At 34.9% G+C, this 17,500-nt stretch overlaps 3 protein-coding genes and 3 non-coding genes across 6 annotated transcripts; 4 read left to right on the top strand and 2 right to left on the bottom strand.

The window, feature by feature from the left end:
- The first annotated feature begins 190 nt into the window (after nt 1-190).
- On the top strand, nt 191-277 carry TRNAS-GGA (transfer RNA serine (anticodon GGA)). The gene has a single exon. It is a non-coding gene; the product is annotated as a tRNA-Ser (tRNA).
- A 1,237-nt stretch (nt 278-1,514) lies between these two features.
- Nucleotides 1,515-1,587, bottom strand: TRNAT-UGU (transfer RNA threonine (anticodon UGU)). Its single transcript has one exon. It is a non-coding gene; the product is annotated as a tRNA-Thr (tRNA).
- A 1,661-nt stretch (nt 1,588-3,248) lies between these two features.
- TRNAF-GAA (transfer RNA phenylalanine (anticodon GAA)) lies at nt 3,249-3,321 on the top strand. The gene has a single exon. It is a non-coding gene; the product is annotated as a tRNA-Phe (tRNA).
- A 2,123-nt stretch (nt 3,322-5,444) lies between these two features.
- Nucleotides 5,445-10,296, bottom strand: LOC135665016 (ATP synthase subunit beta, chloroplastic). Its single transcript, XM_065177119.1, has one exon. It carries the CDS (start codon nt 10,294-10,296, stop codon nt 8,800-8,802), a length of 1,497 nt encoding a protein of 498 aa, XP_065033191.1. The 3' UTR covers nt 5,445-8,799.
- Nucleotides 10,297-11,124: 828 nt separating this feature from the next.
- LOC135665017 (ribulose bisphosphate carboxylase large chain) lies at nt 11,125-12,667 on the top strand. Its single transcript, XM_065177120.1, has one exon. The coding sequence runs from the start codon at nt 11,125-11,127 to the stop codon at nt 12,586-12,588; it is 1,464 nt and encodes a 487-aa protein (XP_065033192.1). The 3' UTR covers nt 12,589-12,667.
- Nucleotides 12,668-13,260: 593 nt separating this feature from the next.
- On the top strand, nt 13,261-17,291 carry LOC135665015 (acetyl-coenzyme A carboxylase carboxyl transferase subunit beta, chloroplastic-like). Its single transcript, XM_065177118.1, has one exon. It carries the CDS (start codon nt 13,330-13,332, stop codon nt 15,151-15,153), a length of 1,824 nt encoding a protein of 607 aa, XP_065033190.1. The 5' UTR covers nt 13,261-13,329; the 3' UTR covers nt 15,154-17,291.
- The last annotated feature ends 209 nt before the right edge of the window (nt 17,292-17,500 follow it).

Raw genomic sequence — 17,500 nt, 5'->3', positions numbered from 1 at the left:
AAATCCATGGGACGATTCATAAATTTGTACTAGATCTATGGGGTAGCTGATGAGAGAAGTTGTTGTTGAGAAATAGGAAATTTTATTTGAAAGGAATTATTCCTATGGAACCATTCATCAGTCGTACCTACTGGAATAATATGAATGACTCGCTATTCACTCGGTTTCTGGTCAATAATAAGATTATGTAGGAAAGATGGCCGAGTGGTTCAAGGCGTAGCATTGGAACTGCTATGTAGGCTTTTGTTTACCGAGGGTTCGAATCCCTCTCTTTCCGTTTCTCTTAATTCACCAACGTTACTGAACACAATATATCAAATCAAATAACAATTGATACCATCATCCCAACAAGAGGACCTGACCTTTTTTTGATAGAAATTCTCTATTCCTAATTACATTACTGTGGTACGTAAAATACAAATATCGGAAAAAGAAAGAGCAAAAAAATCTTACTGCTGATCCATTTGTGATACGTGAATGAGAAAAATGCGGATCAAGGCCCTTAGATCTATTTATTTTATTTCGGCGAAAAGAGACAAAATTCTCTGAAACTTTCTTTGTTATTTTCGTTAGGTTCAAGTCTGACGGGAATAATATTCTACGACTAACAACTCATTTATTTTCAAATCGATCCATTTACTATCTATTATTTGATTTACTACTCCTTTATATTGGAATGAGTCAAAAGTCAAATGTTTTGGCAATTCCTCGGGGGGGGATAAGGCAATATAATTTTGAATCAGAGCTTTCGATCTTTGTTTATCCTTCGTAGTAATAATATCTCTGGGTTTACAACGATAACTTGGTATATCCACTATACGACCATTAACTAAAATATGTCTATGGTTAACTAATTGCCTGGCTCCAGGAATGGTCGAAGCCATACCCAATCGGAAAAGGATGTTATCCAAACGCATCTCAAGTAATTGTAGTAAAACCTGACCTGTTGACCCTTTAGCTTTTCCAGCGATATGCACATATCTAAGTAATTGTCGCTCTGTCAGACCATAATGAAAACGCAATTTCTGTTTTTCTTCTAGACGAATACGATACTGCGATCTTTTCCCAGAACGCAATTGGTTTTTAAGATCACTTCCGGATCTAGGTCTTTTACTAGTTAGTCCTGGTAAAGCCCCCAGACGGCGTATTTTTTTGAAACGAGGTCCTCGGTAACGAGACATAAAGACTCCTTTTTAATTTTATGGATTTTATTGAAATTTCATTTTTTCAGAATAAAAAAATGAAAACTGAACTATAAATTAAGACTGAACTAAGGGATAAACAAAGCAAAGCTAAATTTACCGAAATACTACAAAGTAGAATAAAATAAATTGTATCAATATCCGGATTTTTTGTATATATAGGAAGTTGCAGCTCCGTTTTATGATTTGTTCGGTAGAGAGAGATCTAATTGTTCCAATACATTTTTTGGTCATGGTTGCAAGTTACCACGACATAACATATGGGAAAAGGAGGAGAGAGATTATCAATCACGGAAAAATCGATAGAGAAAAAGCCGGCTATCGGAGTCGAACCGATGACCATCGCATTACAAATGCGATGCTCTAACCTCTGAGCTAAGCGGGCTCACATAACATAACAGAAATAGTATATAGAAATTGAGGAAACTACCGGATTTTAGCTATTAGCTGATCTTATCTATTAGCTATTCGTTTAATATTAACTATGAACTATAACTATATAACTATACTATAACTATATAACTATATAGTATAGTATAGTTCTATATAGTTATATAGTATACTTCTAAACTATATACTATAACTAACTATAATAATAATTCTGACTATTCTTCTGACTATTCTAACTATATCTAACTATAATATACAACATAATGTATTTATTTATATATTTATATTTTATATATTTATATTATGTTAATTATAGCTATAGCGAATCGGTCCTAAGATAAAAAAAAAGATAAGGATAAAGATACAATCTAAATGAAAATGAGACATTCCTCTGGTTTGATTCGGAAAAGGAGGAGATAGGACAAAAAAAAAGAAGAATGAATATCGACCGTTCCACTATTCCAAATCGCACTGTAAAAATGAAAGGGAGGGAGAAACATTATATGTTGGATATATCTATCCATATTGAATTGCGGATACATCAATGATAGAATCATTTCTGATTGAAACAAGGTTCATTCAATATAAATGAACTGATGGGGGATAGCCAAAAAAATCAAACAGCAGCATACACTTTTTCAATATAGAAATCATTATCTAACGAATTCAACGGGTCCAAACAAACAAAATAAATGAAAAGGATAGTTGGAATTCCAACTAGGTCTTGGTATCAAAGGGGATATGGCGAAATCGGTAGACGCTACGGACTTGATTGGATTGAGCCTTAGTATGGAAACCTGCTAAGTGGTAACTTCCAAATTCAGAGAAACCCTGGAATTAAAAATGGGCAATCCTGAGCCAAATCCTTATTTTGAGAAAACAAAGGTTTATAAAACTAGAATTTAAAAGGATAGGTGCAGAGACTCAATGGAAGCTGTTCTAACGAATGGAGTTGACTACGTTTTGTTGGTAGCAGGAATCCGTCTATAAAAATTACAGAAAAGATGGTCCTATATACCTAATACGTATGTATACATACTGCCATATCAAACGATTAATCATGACCCGAATCTATTATATTATAATTATATATAATTATAATATGAAAAATTCAGAGTTATTATGAATCCATTTCAATGGAAGTTGAAGGAAGAATCGAATATTCAATTATGAAATCATTCATTCCAGAGTTTGATAGATCTTTTGAAAAACTGATTAATCGGACGAGAATAAAGAGAGAGTCCCATTCTACATGTCAATACCGACAACAATGAAATTTATAGTAAGAGGAAAATCCGTCGACTTTTTAAATCGTGAGGGTTCAAGTCCCTCTATCCCCAATAAAAAGCCTATTTTACTTCCTAAGTATTTATCCTCTTCTTTTTTTTCATCAGTGGTTCAGTTCAAACAAAATTCACTATCTTTCTCATTCACTCTACTCTTTCACAAACGGATCCGAACTAAAATCCTTGGATCTTATCCCAATTTGGATAGAACCTGTACAAATGAACATATATGGGCAAAGAATCTCTATTATTGAATCATTCACAGTCCATATCATTATCCTTACACTTACTTGTCAAATTTTTTACTACTTTTTAGTCCCTTTAATTAACATAGACACAAGTACTCTACTAGGATGATGCACGGGAAATGGTCGGGATAGCTCAGTTGGTAGAGCAGAGGACTGAAAATCCTCGTGTCACCAGTTCAAATCTGGTTCCTGACACGTAAATAATGTATCGGATAGATATTCATACAAATTAATCGAGATAGATCGGGCGTTAATAGTCTAGAGCATGATACGTATTTACTCATCTAGATGTTACATATTTACTCATCTATTACATATATTTACTCATCTATTACATATTTACTCATCTAGATATATATATATATATATACCTCCCCTTGGGGGGATTGGTTACATATTTACTCATCTAGATGTATATATATATATACCTCCCCTTGGGGGGATTGGTAAAAAATATATGTATGGATGGTTATGGTAAAGAACAAAGTGAGATTATGCTCCCGTCTCTTTTTTCTTTCTTGTTTCTTCATACTGTGCTTTCTCTCATTCAAAAAGAATATTAAGTCTTCATCTATATTCAAAATAAAAATAAATAAGTAAAAGTAAAAAAAAACTTAAAAGTCGAGAGGAGTTAAAAGATAGCAATAGACAGAATGCACTTCAGACACAGTACAAATAAAATCCAATCCCTTTTCATTTCTTCATTTCATATTTTTGACATTTATTCCATTTCTTCACTCTTGCTTACGTTACTTTCCGAGGTCCATCTACATCTAAGTAAGTTATGTGCGCGGTACAAAGTTCATAGTGCAGAACTCTTTTGATTCATCCCATTGTTTCTGCTCATACGAAATGGATATGATCTATTCCAAATTTTGGAATATAAATGAAGTTTTTTTTAGGTTATCCATAATACGAATTAAAGTCCGGTTACTTTCTTTCATCTAGAACGGAACGTAAAAATATTCCTTCACTTGAAAGAAATCTGGAATCGTGTCATAGTCGTATTAAGTAAACATTAATTTCTTATCATTTAATGAGCATCTTGTATTTCATAGAAATTGGGGGTAATATAGTCCTTACGTAGGGGCCAACCTATCCAACTTTCCGGCATCAAAATACGTTTAAGGCGTGGATGATTATCATAAGAGATTCCCAACATATCATAAGATTCGCGTTCTTGAAAATCAGCACTTCTCCAAATCCAGAAAACAGACGGGATTCTAGGATTATTCCTTGGGGCAAATACTTTTATGCATACCTCTTCTGGTTTAGCTATACCATACTGTATTCTCGTAAGATGATACACACTGGCTAAAAATCCGCCTGGTGCTACATCATAGGCACACTGGGAGCGTAAATAATTGTAACCATATACATATGAAATGACAGCAATGGAATCCCAATCCTCGGTTTTTATTTGTAAAGTTTCTATTCCTCGGCAATCAAAGCCCAAAGATCTATGAACTAAATCATGGTTGACTAACCAATCAGATAAACGATCCTGCTGCATCTTCTTGATCTCTCCCACATTTGTATTTGTATGAGTATTTCAATTTACAATGAAATTTTTAAAGATTGACCCTTTCTTTCTTATTCTGCACAAAAGAACCTTACCTTGTCTGATTCACTAATTCATGGGGAGATACTGAACTTTTGGATTTGAAAAATGTTTCAGAAGGTATCTCTGAAGTAGATGGTGATTGATAGAGCAATTCTTGATCATAATTTCCAGTATGAGTACTGCGTCTAACACAAAACTTGTGATTGGTAGTAAAACATCGATTTTCCTGTTGAGACACAGTTCTATCTTCAAAGATTTCTCGAGATATTTTCTTACGAAGTTTCGTTATAGCATCTATAACCGCCTCTGGTTTAGGTGGGCAGCCCGGCAAATAGACATCGACAGGAATTAGCTTATCGACTCCACGAACAGTACTATAAGAATCAGTACTGAACATCCCTCCTGTAATAGTACAAGCTCCCATAGCAATGACATATTTTGGTTCAGGCATTTGCTCATATAATCTTACTAAAGAAGGAGCCATTTTCATTGTTACTGTGCCGGCTGTTAAAATTAGGTCTGCTTGTCTAGGACTCGATCTTGGTACCAATCCATAACGATCAAAGTCGAATCGCGAGCCTATTAATGAAGCAAATTCAATGAAACAACAACTGGTACCGTATAGAAGCGGCCATAAACTGGAAAGTCTTGACCAATTCGAAAGATCATTCAATGTAGTTGAAATAACTGAATTGGTAATTGTTTTGTCAACTAAGGGAAACTCAATCAAATTCATAACTGTCTCAATGTAATCTTTTCCTTCATTTTTATTTTGATTGTCTGAATATTCAGTTAAGACCATTCCAATGCTCCTTTTCGCCATGCATAAACTGAACCAACAATTGGGATAAGCACAAAAATTAAAGCTTCGATAAATACAGATACACCCAATACATCGAAACTCATTGCCCATGGATAAAGAAAGACCGTTTCAACATCAAAAACAACAAAAACTAGAGCAAACATGTAATAGCGGATTCGAAATTGTAACCAAGCATCCCCAATGGGTTCTATACCCGATTCATAACTAGAGAGCTTCTCTGGTCCTTCACTAACCGGGGCTAAAACTCCGGAAATTACAAATGCCAAGATAGGAATAACGCTTGATATTATTAGAAATGCCCAGAAAATATCATATTCGTGAAGCAGAAACATAAATGTACTCCTATTAATGTGGAATATGCTGAATTATTCGATTCGAATCGGAATTGTCAATTCATCCATAACTTCTTATCTTAGGCGAAACAAGAATTGATTTTGATCAAATCAAACTGCATAGTTTAGAGTTTGTTTGCTGTGGGGCATGTTTTGTTTAAAGATTCATCTAATGGAATCCCACTTACATTTTGGATTTCGATTCTATTTAGATATGGTGTAGACATAGGATGCTCTTACACAAACAAAACTCTCTCACTTTGTCTTGGGTTCTCTATCCTCTAGAAAAAGGTAATAAAATACTAAAATATCCTATGCCTATAACTATTCCTATGCCTATAACTATAATAAATATCAATACCCTATAATATAGTAAAGTAAATATCCTATAATTAAATACTATGAATACTATATTCATTAGAATACTATGTTGATTATATATAATCAACATAATGAAATAATAATAATTTCATTTCCTTTTTTTAAAACTTAAATTTTTCAATAGTCATATGGGGTAAAATGTCTAGGGATTTCTAGCATATTCTATATTATTCGAAGTATTCCTTTTTCATTAAAATCTGGGTATAGGATCATTGCTTCTATTGATTTGATACGAATATGAATACATAATCTAATGCATCGAATGATTTTTTATCTTTTTCTTGTCCTAGATTTCATTTCTATTTTTCTTAATTGATTCAATCCGTTGAATTGAGAGGTGACATATAACAACTTATATCTTTCTATACAAAAAATTGGAAACTTGGAACCTGTACTATCCCACCTCCTCAGAAATAAATAAGAAGAATCGAGTTATTTCATTAGAGTTAGAATGAAAGATTCATTCTATTTCGGACCAATCTCTAATACTAAACAAAGATTACGATTTGGAATGAACCAAAATACTTGTTTGTTTTGTTACGGCAATAACGCTTAATAATATAATGGTAAGACCAAGCAATGGGTTAGATTTCGCTACAAGAAAAAGGTTTTACAGCAAACCTATACTAGACAATGAAACATAGCAAAGAGTGGAGTAGTATAATCGACGGAATCATAAATGATTTACATAACATTTTCAAATAGAAAGAATCACACATTATCGAATGATTCGACGGACCAAATCAAATCCACAAACCCACTCAACTCATAGAATATAGAAGAAGAAACGTTAATATATTTAGGCCCAATTCGTTATCTCTCCATTATCTCTGAATCAATCAATAAGGTTGCTCTTGTTCTGCCAAAAAACGATTAGTGATTAGTTAGGGGGATTCTCCAAATACAAGACAAGACCCAAGACCAAGAAAAGAATAGGTCCTAGACCCATGTGACTTAGGATTAGACTTGGTTGGTCCCATAGAAATGAAAACCATACTAAACTATATACTAAACACTAAACTATATACTAAACAAAAATATAATATATTAGGATTAGGGCTATACGGACTCGAACCGTAGACCTTCTCGGTAAAACAGATCAAACTGATTATTATCGAAATGATTCGAACTGTTTCAAAGACCCAACATGCATTTTGTTGCATTGGGCTCTTTCATCAACTGATGTAAAGATCAGTTAGTCCACCATATTTTTTCTTTAGAGGAAGATAATGAGATGGTTCCATGTGCTCTGATTTATTATTTGTATTCTGATCTAGGAGCAATACCAAAGTGTTTCAAAGAAGGGTTATCTTGACTTAGGTCTGCCTTCGGCCTAGATCAACCTAAGTTAAATGGAATCTCTATCGCTCCGCTGCAACAGTCGAATATGAGACTTCATACACCTTAAAGTTCATAGGACGAAAAGAGGTTATTTTGAGGCCCTTATACTCATTATGCCTAGCATTGAATGGGCTGGGTATTTACCTTATCAACTATCAAATCAATGGCGGGTTCTATTTGATTTGGCAACTGAATTCGCGCCTGAATCGGACCGAACCAAATATTTGTCAGGCTATTGTTCTCTTGTTCCCTCGAACCTATGGAGTAAGACATCGATTTCTCAATACGATCAATTATGTTCATTGCATAATAGGCTCCTTTGAAAAGCATTGGCGCGCGTGTAAACGAGGTGCTCTACCAACTGAGCTATAGCCCTTGTCATAGACATCTTAACATATAGATAATTTCTTGTCAAGATGGATATTCCATAATCCACATCATAGCTCTCTGATCTATTTATTTTATTTACGCTTAACAGAACAGATTTATTTACGCTTAACAGAACAGATTAGTATTGCTTAGAAATAATATTCCACCTATAATCCCCGAAGTGATGGGTTCTTTTTGTGGTGATAAATGACCTACTTAACTCAGTGGTTAGAGTATTGCTTTCATACGGCGGGAGTCATTGGTTCAAATCCAATAGTAGGTAGAACTTATTAGATACCGGAGTCGATGAAATGATATCTAATAAGTTTTTCTACCCCATCTTCTTTTTTTGTTTTATCAGATTAGACTTGATTGTGTTCAATTGGCAGAATCAACATGTGGTGTATAATAAAGAACTTTTTAAAAACTTCTCTTTATTATTTTGATGTATTGACTTGACTAGTAGGAAATAACATTGACAGCCTCTACTCGTGTCCTAGCTCGTCTGAGAGCTAGATTCGCTTCAATTGCTTGTCTCTTACCCTCAGCTCTACTCAAGTTAGCTTCAGCTATTTCAAGAGCTTGTTGAGCTTCTTGCGGATCAATGTCAGTACTTATTTCCGCATCATTTCCTAAAATGGTGATTTCATTATTACCTATTCTAGCGAAACCACCCATCAGAGCCACCGTTAACCATTGGTCGTTGTTGAGGCGTATTCTCAAAAGACCTATATCTACAGCCGTGGCAATAGGGGCGTGGTTTGGTAATACGCCAATTTGGCCACTATTAGTAGATAAAATTATTTCTTTCACTTCTGAGTCCCAAATAATTCGATTAGGAGTCAGTACACAAAGATTTAAGGTCATTTCTTCAATTTGCTCTCCTCTTCTAAGTTCATAGCTTTCGCGGTAGCTTCATCGATGTTACCTACTAAATAAAAGGCCTGCTCGGGAAGACTGTCTAATTCTCCGGAAAGGATCAGTTGAAACCCCCTAATTGTTTCTGCAAGACCAACATATTTTCCTGGAGAACCAGTAAATACTTCTGCCACGAAGAAGGGTTGTGATAAGAAACGCTCGATTTTTCGTGCTCTTGCTACAGTTAAACGATCTTCTTCGGATAATTCGTCCAACCCAAGAATAGCTATAATGTCCTGAAGTTCTTTGTAACGTTGTGAAGTTTGCTTAACTCTTTGCGCAGTTTCATAATGTTCCTCGCCAACGATCCGAGGTTGTAACATAGTTGACGTTGAATCTAAAGGATCCACTGCTGGATAAATACCTTTGGCAGCTAATCCTCTCGATAATACGGTAGTAGCATCTAAATGTGCAAATGTCGTGGCAGGAGCAGGGTCGGTCAAATCGTCCGCAGGTACATAAACGGCTTGGATCGAAGTTATAGATCCCTCTTTGGTAGAAGTAATTCTTTCTTGCAAAGAACCCATTTCTGTACTAAGGGTAGGTTGATAACCCACTGCAGAAGGCATTCTCCCCAATAAGGCGGATACTTCTGATCCTGCTTGGACGAAACGAAAGATATTGTCGATGAATAGAAGTACGTCTTGTTCATTAACATCCCGGAAATATTCCGCCATAGTTAGGGCAGTCAAACCAACTCTCATACGAGCTCCCGGCGGTTCATTCATTTGACCGTAGACTAGAGCTACTTTTGATTCTGCAATATTTTTTTCATTAATTACTCCGGATTCTTTCATTTCCATGTAAAGATCATTTCCTTCACGAGTACGTTCGCCTACTCCGCCAAATACAGATACGCCTCCATGAGCTTTGGCAATGTTGTTGATCAATTCCATGATGAGTACTGTTTTACCTACTCCAGCTCCTCCAAATAGTCCGATTTTTCCTCCACGGCGATAAGGAGCTAAAAGATCCACTACTTTAATTCCTGTTTCAAAGATTGATAATTTCGTCTCTAACTGTATAAAGGCAGGTGCAGGTCTATGAATAGGAGATGTTGTGCTAGTATCTACAGGACCTAAATTATCAACAGGCTCCCCAAGAACGTTGAAAATTCGTCCGAGGGTAGCTCCACCGACTGGAACGCTTAGAGGAGCTCCCGTGTCAATCACTTCCATTCCTCTCATCAGTCCATCTGTAGCACTCATAGCTACAGCTCTAACTCGATTATTTCCTAATAATTGTTGTACCTCACAAGTCACATTAATTTGCTGACCAATAGTATCTCGACCCTTAACTACCAAAGCGTTATAAATATTAGGCATCTTGCCCGGAGGAAAAACAACATCCAGTACTGGGCCAATAATTTGAGCGATACGCCCTAGGTTTTGTTCTTCAAGTGTGGAAACCGCAGGACTAGAAGGGGTAGGATTGATTCTCATAATTATAATTAAAGTAAAGTATGTCGAAAGTTTTTTTGAATAGTGCCATGCCAAGTCGAAAATAAATGTCCGATAGCAAGTTGATCGGTTAATTCAATAAGAAATAAATGGGAGTTAGCACTTGATTTAGTTGGTACCACCCAACCGAATACGATTCAATCGTTTACTCATTCAATTACTCATTCAATGAGTCAATTTTCAAGTTCAGCCAATCCTTCTTTTTTTCAAAAGAAATATTAAGTACATGAAATCACGAGTAAGTCTCTTTCATTTCTCTATCATTATAGAAAAACCATCCGTATTAGATTCTATTATCTATAGAATTCGAACCCGAACTCCATTTATGATTCATTATTTCGATCTAATTGGCCATTGTTCTTTTTTTTTTTTGAATAGATATTGGATTTCCGCCTATCTATTCTTTATACCCTTTTAGGATGAATTATGCCTATTTTCACATCTAGGATTTACATATACAACATATATCACTGTCAAGAGTGAATTTTTCTTAGTATTTGGATTCAAAATAAGAAGGAGATCCATTTGATTTTATTGTAAACTTGCAAAACAAACATTGGGTTTGGGTTGCGCCATATATATCAAAGAGTATACAATAATGATGTATTTGGAGTATACAATAATGATGTATTTGATGAATCAAATACATGGTCTAATAATGAACCATTTCATTTTAACATAACATTGAAATTAGTTGATAATATTAGTTGAATATTTTTTTTCTTTTTTTTTATTTTTATTTTTGTCAAAGGTTTCATTCATGCATAATCTATATCGAGTAGACCTTGTCGTTGTGAGAATTCTTAATTCATGAGTTGTAGGGAGGGACTTATGTCACCACAAACAGAGACTAAAGCAAGTGTTGGATTTAAAGCTGGTGTTAAAGATTACAAATTGAATTATTATACTCCTGACTACGAAGTCAAAGATACTGATATCTTGGCAGCATTCCGAGTAACTCCTCAACCTGGAGTTCCGCCCGAAGAAGCAGGGGCTGCGGTAGCTGCCGAATCTTCTACTGGTACATGGACAACTGTGTGGACTGATGGACTTACCAGTCTTGATCGTTACAAAGGGCGATGCTACCACATCGAGGCCGTTGTTGGGGAGGAAAATCAATATATTGCTTATGTAGCTTATCCTTTAGACCTTTTTGAAGAAGGTTCTGTTACTAACATGTTTACTTCCATTGTGGGTAATGTATTTGGTTTCAAAGCCTTACGAGCTCTACGTCTGGAGGATCTGCGAATTCCCACTTCTTATTCCAAAACTTTCCAAGGCCCGCCTCACGGCATTCAGGTTGAAAGAGATAAGTTGAACAAGTATGGTCGTCCCCTATTGGGATGCACTATTAAACCAAAATTGGGATTATCTGCAAAAAACTACGGTAGAGCGGTTTATGAATGTCTACGTGGTGGACTTGATTTTACCAAAGATGATGAAAACGTAAACTCACAACCATTTATGCGTTGGAGAGATCGTTTCTTATTTTGCACCGAAGCACTTTTTAAAGCGCAGGCCGAAACAGGTGAAATCAAAGGACATTACTTGAATGCTACTGCGGGTACATGTGAAGAAATGATGAAAAGGGCCATATGTGCCAGAGAATTAGGAGTTCCTATCGTAATGCATGACTACTTAACTGGTGGATTCACTGCAAATACTAGCTTGGCTCATTATTGCCGTGACAACGGCCTACTTCTTCACATCCATCGCGCAATGCATGCAGTTATTGATAGACAGAAAAATCATGGTATGCATTTCCGTGTACTAGCTAAAGCATTACGTATGTCTGGTGGAGATCATATTCACGCCGGTACAGTAGTAGGTAAACTGGAAGGGGAACGTGAGATGACTTTAGGTTTCGTTGATTTATTACGTGATGATTATATCGAAAAAGACCGAAGTCGCGGTATTTTCTTCACTCAAGATTGGGTCTCTATGCCAGGTGTTCTGCCCGTGGCTTCAGGGGGTATTCATGTTTGGCATATGCCTGCTCTGACCGAAATCTTTGGGGATGATTCCGTACTACAGTTTGGCGGAGGAACTTTAGGACACCCTTGGGGAAATGCACCTGGTGCAGTAGCTAATAGGGTGGCTTTAGAGGCGTGTGTACAAGCTCGTAATGAGGGACGTGATCTTGCTCGTGAAGGTAATGAAATTATCCGTGAAGCTAGCAAATGGAGCCCTGAACTAGCCGCTGCTTGTGAAGTATGGAAAGAGATCAAATTCGAATTCGAACCAGTAGATAAGCTAGATAAAGAGAAAAAGTAAGTGTGCATAATTCAGTAATTCCTGTTTGTTCTCCTAATTGATTGCAATTAAAGTCGGCCCAATCTTTTCCTAAAAAAAAGATTGGGCCGATTGCCGAATAAAAAAAAAAAGAATGAGCATTCTATACTATGTATTTGCATATATCTTTTATATGTACAGATGTACAGATCTTACCTATATATATACAAGATAAGATCGAAGACTAAACAACTCAATACTTCTATTGTTTGTTGTTGGATCCATAGGATTGGATTAATTATGGATCCTTGGGATTGGTGGACTTTTTTATATCTCCTAGTTTCAGGCCATAGATCAAGCCAAGGGAAAGGCTCCTTTACCCATCCTATATATTGTCTTTTTCGTTCCATGTTAAAATAGAAACTTAATTATTTGATTATACGAGAACAAATTCTTTATTCTTTATTTATAGAAATAAACAACTATCTCTATTTTCGATGAGAATTTGTACATCACATGGAAGAAAGCTGTGTCTTTCTATTTTAAAATTTATAAAAAGATTCTATCAATATATATTGAAGTGATACCTCGGCTTCCCACAAAGGAGAATCATTTCTTTCAATACTTACTCGTTCTTTCAATACTTACTCGTTATTAATTAACAATCCTAATGATTAGGATTAGATTCGTATGCTTAATTCTGATAAGAAATCAAATAGTGAAAGTAAAATGATTATCCATCGAATGTATTGTATTTCATCAAATAGGGGGTAGAAAGACTCTATGGGAAAATGGTGGTTCCGTTCGATGTTGTCTAACGAGAAGTTAGAACATAGGTGTGGGCTAAGTAAATCTAGGTGTGGGCTAAGTAAATCAATGGATAGTCTTGATGGTATTGGACATACCAGTAGAAGTGAACAACCTATTCTAAACGATACGAAGAACGATACGAAGAAAAAGATTCCTAGTTGGAATCATAGTGGTAATTATAGTTTCACTAATGTTGATTCTTTATTTGAAATCAAGGATATTTGGAGTTTGATCTCTGATGACACTTTTTTAGTTAGGGATAGTAATGGTGACAGTTACTCTGTATATTTTGATATTGAAAATCAGATTTTTGAGGTTGACAATGATAGTTCTTTTCTGAGTGAACTAGAAAAAAAACTTTCTAGTTATTTGAGTAGGGGGTCTAAGAAAAAGAATCACTACTATTATCATTACATGTATGATACTCAATCTGGTTGGAATAATCACATTAATAGTTGCATTGATAGTTATCTTCGTTTTGAAGTCAGTATTAATAGTTCTATTTCGGGTAGTACCAACAATTACAGTGACAGTTACTTTTATAACTTCATTTGTACTGAAAATAGAAATAGTAGTGAGAGCGGTAGGTCTAGTAAAAGAACTAGAAAAAATTTCAATGATTTCCATGAAGAGGTGGAATCCGATTTCCATGAAGAAGTAGAATTCCACGAAGAAGTAGAATCCGACTTCCATGAAGAAGTAGAATCCGATTTCCATGAAGAAGTAGAATTCCACGAAGAAGTAGAATCCAATGATTTCAATGAAGAAGTAGAATCTGATTTCAATGAAGAAGTGGAATCCGATTTCAATGAAGAAGTGGAATCCGATTTCAATGAAGAAGTGGAATCCGATTTCAATGAAGAAGTGGAATCCGATTTCAATGAAGAAGTAGAATTCCATGAAGAAGTAGAATTCCATGAAGAAGTAGAATCCGACTTCCATGAAGAAGTAGAATCCAATGATTTCAATATAAATCAAAAATACAAACATTTATGGGTTCAATGCGAAAATTGTTATGGATTAAATTATAAAAAATTTTTTAAGTCAAAAATGAATATTTGTGAACAGTGTGGATATCATTTGAAAATGAGTAGTTCAGATAGAATTGAACTTTCGATTGATCCCGGAACTTGGGATCCTCTGGATAAAGATATGATATCTATAGACCCCATTGATTTTCGTTCAAAAGAGGAACCTTATGGAGATCGTATCGATTCTTATCAAAGAAGGACAGGTTTAGCTGATGCTATTCAAACAGGCATAGGTCAAATAAATGGTATTCCCGTAGCAATTGGCGTTATGGATTTTCAGTTTATGGGAGGTAGTATGGGATCCGTAGTAGGCGAGAAAATTACTCGTTTGATCGAGTATGCTACTAATCGATCTCTACCTGTCATTATTGTGTGTGCTTCTGGAGGAGCACGCATGCAAGAAGGAAGTTTGAGCTTGATGCAAATGGCTAAAATATCTTCTGCTTCATCTAATTATCAATCAGATAAAAAGTTATTCTATGTATCAATTCTTACATCTCCTACAACTGGTGGAGTAACAGCCAGTTTTGGTATGTTGGGGGATATCATTATTGCTGAACCTAACGCCTACATTGCATTTGCGGGTAAAAGAGTAATTGAACAAACATTAAAAAAGGTAATACCTGAAGGTTCACAAGTGTCTGAGTATTTATTCCATAAAGGTTTATTCGACCCAATAGTACCACGTAATCTTTTAAAAGGTGTTCTGGGTGAGTTATTTCAGCTCCACGGTTTCTTTCCCTTGAATCCAAGTTCAAAAATGTAAAGTATAGCACTAGATTCAGTTATTTTATTTGTAGCGAACAAGTATTTAATTCGTCGTAATCAGGTGTTTTCTTTGGTGACATAAGTTCTCCTTGTAATAAGAGACAGAGGTTTCGGATAATTTTTATTTTATATTTTATTATATTTTATTTATTATATTTTAGAATATAGAATATATAGTTTTAGAATATAGAATATATAGTTTCTATCTAGTCATTTTCTATCTAATCATATAGAATTATAGTTGATATTACTTATTACTTATAAATAAATATTATAAATAAATAATATTTATTATAATTTTTTATAATATATTTATAATATAATAATGGCTTGATATAATATAATAATGGCTTGATATTACTTATAATAGATATATCATAAGTAATAGATATATCATAAGAAGATATCTTTCTAATAGATAGAAATATTAAAACAGATAGAAATATTAAATTGAGGCACCTATTCTATGACAGATCCCAACTTACCCTCTATTTTTGTGCCTTTAGTGGGCCTAGTATTTCCGGCAATTGCAATGGTTTCCTTATTTCTTCATGTCCAAAAAAATAAGATTGTCTAGACCCAATGGGACCGAATCTTATCAATTTATTTCAACACTGGATGATAATACAGATATTTATCTCGTGTAATATGGTATGATATGTGGCTCTTTCCGAACACACAAATGAAAGAATCGTTATGCGGATATATGATATCTGCATAAATGCATGTATATGTGAATATAGCTGGTTCAAAATGGATTAGTGAATATTTTAAATAGAAAGTCAATGTATCTAACCAATTACTCTCCTAATGTTTCACATCAGAATAGTGCTAGTTGATGAAAGTTACTTCGGGATCAAGAAAGGTAAAGTCAAATTTATTTGGGTTATTCGCTCAATTCCAATCGAATGCACTGGATCTAGTATAGTATGAATTGGCGATCAGAACATATATGGATAGAACTTATAACGGGGTCTCGAAAAACGAGTAATTTTTGCTGGGCCTGTATCCTTTTTTTAGGTTCACTAGGATTCTTAGTGGTTGGAACTTCCAGTTATCTTGGTAGGAATTTGATACCCGTATTTACATCTCAGCAAATCATTTTTTTTCCACAAGGGATCGTGATGTCTTTCTACGGGATCGCGGGTCTATTCATTAGCTCGTATTTGTGGTGCACAATTTCGTGGAATGTAGGTAGCGGTTATGACCGATTCGATAGAAAAGAAGGAATAGTGTGTATTTTTCGCTGGGGATTTCCTGGAATAAATCGTCGCATCTTCCTTCGCTTCTTTATGAGAGATATCCAATCAATCAGAATAGAGGTTAAAGAGGGTCTTTATACTCGTCGTGTCCTTTATATGGAAATCAGAGGCCAAGGAGCCATTCCCTTGACTCGTACTGATGAGAATTTTACTCCACGAGAAATTGAACAAAAAGCTGCCGAATTGGCCTATTTCTTGCGCGTACCAATTGAAGTATTTTGAAACGAACTGAAGTGAAGAATAAAATGAAGAATAAATATTTTCTCAAGATGGGGGAAGGAACTTGCTAATTCCTCTTTTAATACAACTGAAGTTTCTTCATTCTTTTATACTAGAAAAAGGTCTAATCTAACTAACGAATCTAATCTAATAAGTATAGATATAAATTCATCAAACCTATCCGAACATGTATTTCGTAATACAGAATTCATCTTTTTAGGCCCAAGATTTGGAATTGATACCCTTTTCTGGTTAGACGGTGAAACATTTCGAAAGAATTAATTGATCCAGGGGGAGTTTTTTCGTCTCGAAACTCGATTCGTTACTTCAAGTGGGTTTTCGAGTATTCATCGAAAGGAACAAATGAAAATAAAATTGGTTCAAATTTGCCCAATTGAGATATCTGGAATAATATTTATTTCTTTTTTTCTCATTTTCATCCGAAAAGAACTCTTATTCTATGTCTATATTCCTTCTAAATCAAAAAAAAAATAAAATTATTACACAATAATAGGAAAGGAATAGACCCATAGGTCAATACCTTGTTATACAACTCGTGCTTCAAAGAAATATCAGATCAGATAGAGTCAACGAATGAAGCAGGTTCATTAACAATTCAATTCACAGAAAAAAAAAAATGAAAAAAAAGAAAGCATCGGCCTCCCCCATATCTCGCATCTATAGTATTTTTGCCCTGGTGGGTCTCTTTCTCATTTAATAAATGTCTGGAACCTTGGGTTACTAATTGGTGGAATACCAGGCAATCCGAAAATTTTTTGAATCATATTCAAGAGAAAAACGTTCTGGAAAGATTCATAGAATTAGAAGAACTATTCCTATTGGACGAAATGATAAAGGAGTACC

The sequence above is a fragment of the Musa acuminata genome, unplaced genomic scaffold, assembly GCF_036884655.1.
Source record: "Musa acuminata AAA Group cultivar baxijiao unplaced genomic scaffold, Cavendish_Baxijiao_AAA HiC_scaffold_927, whole genome shotgun sequence".
Lineage (NCBI taxonomy): Eukaryota > Viridiplantae > Streptophyta > Magnoliopsida > Zingiberales > Musaceae > Musa > Musa acuminata.
This window is presented reverse-complemented; position numbering and strand designations above follow the sequence as displayed.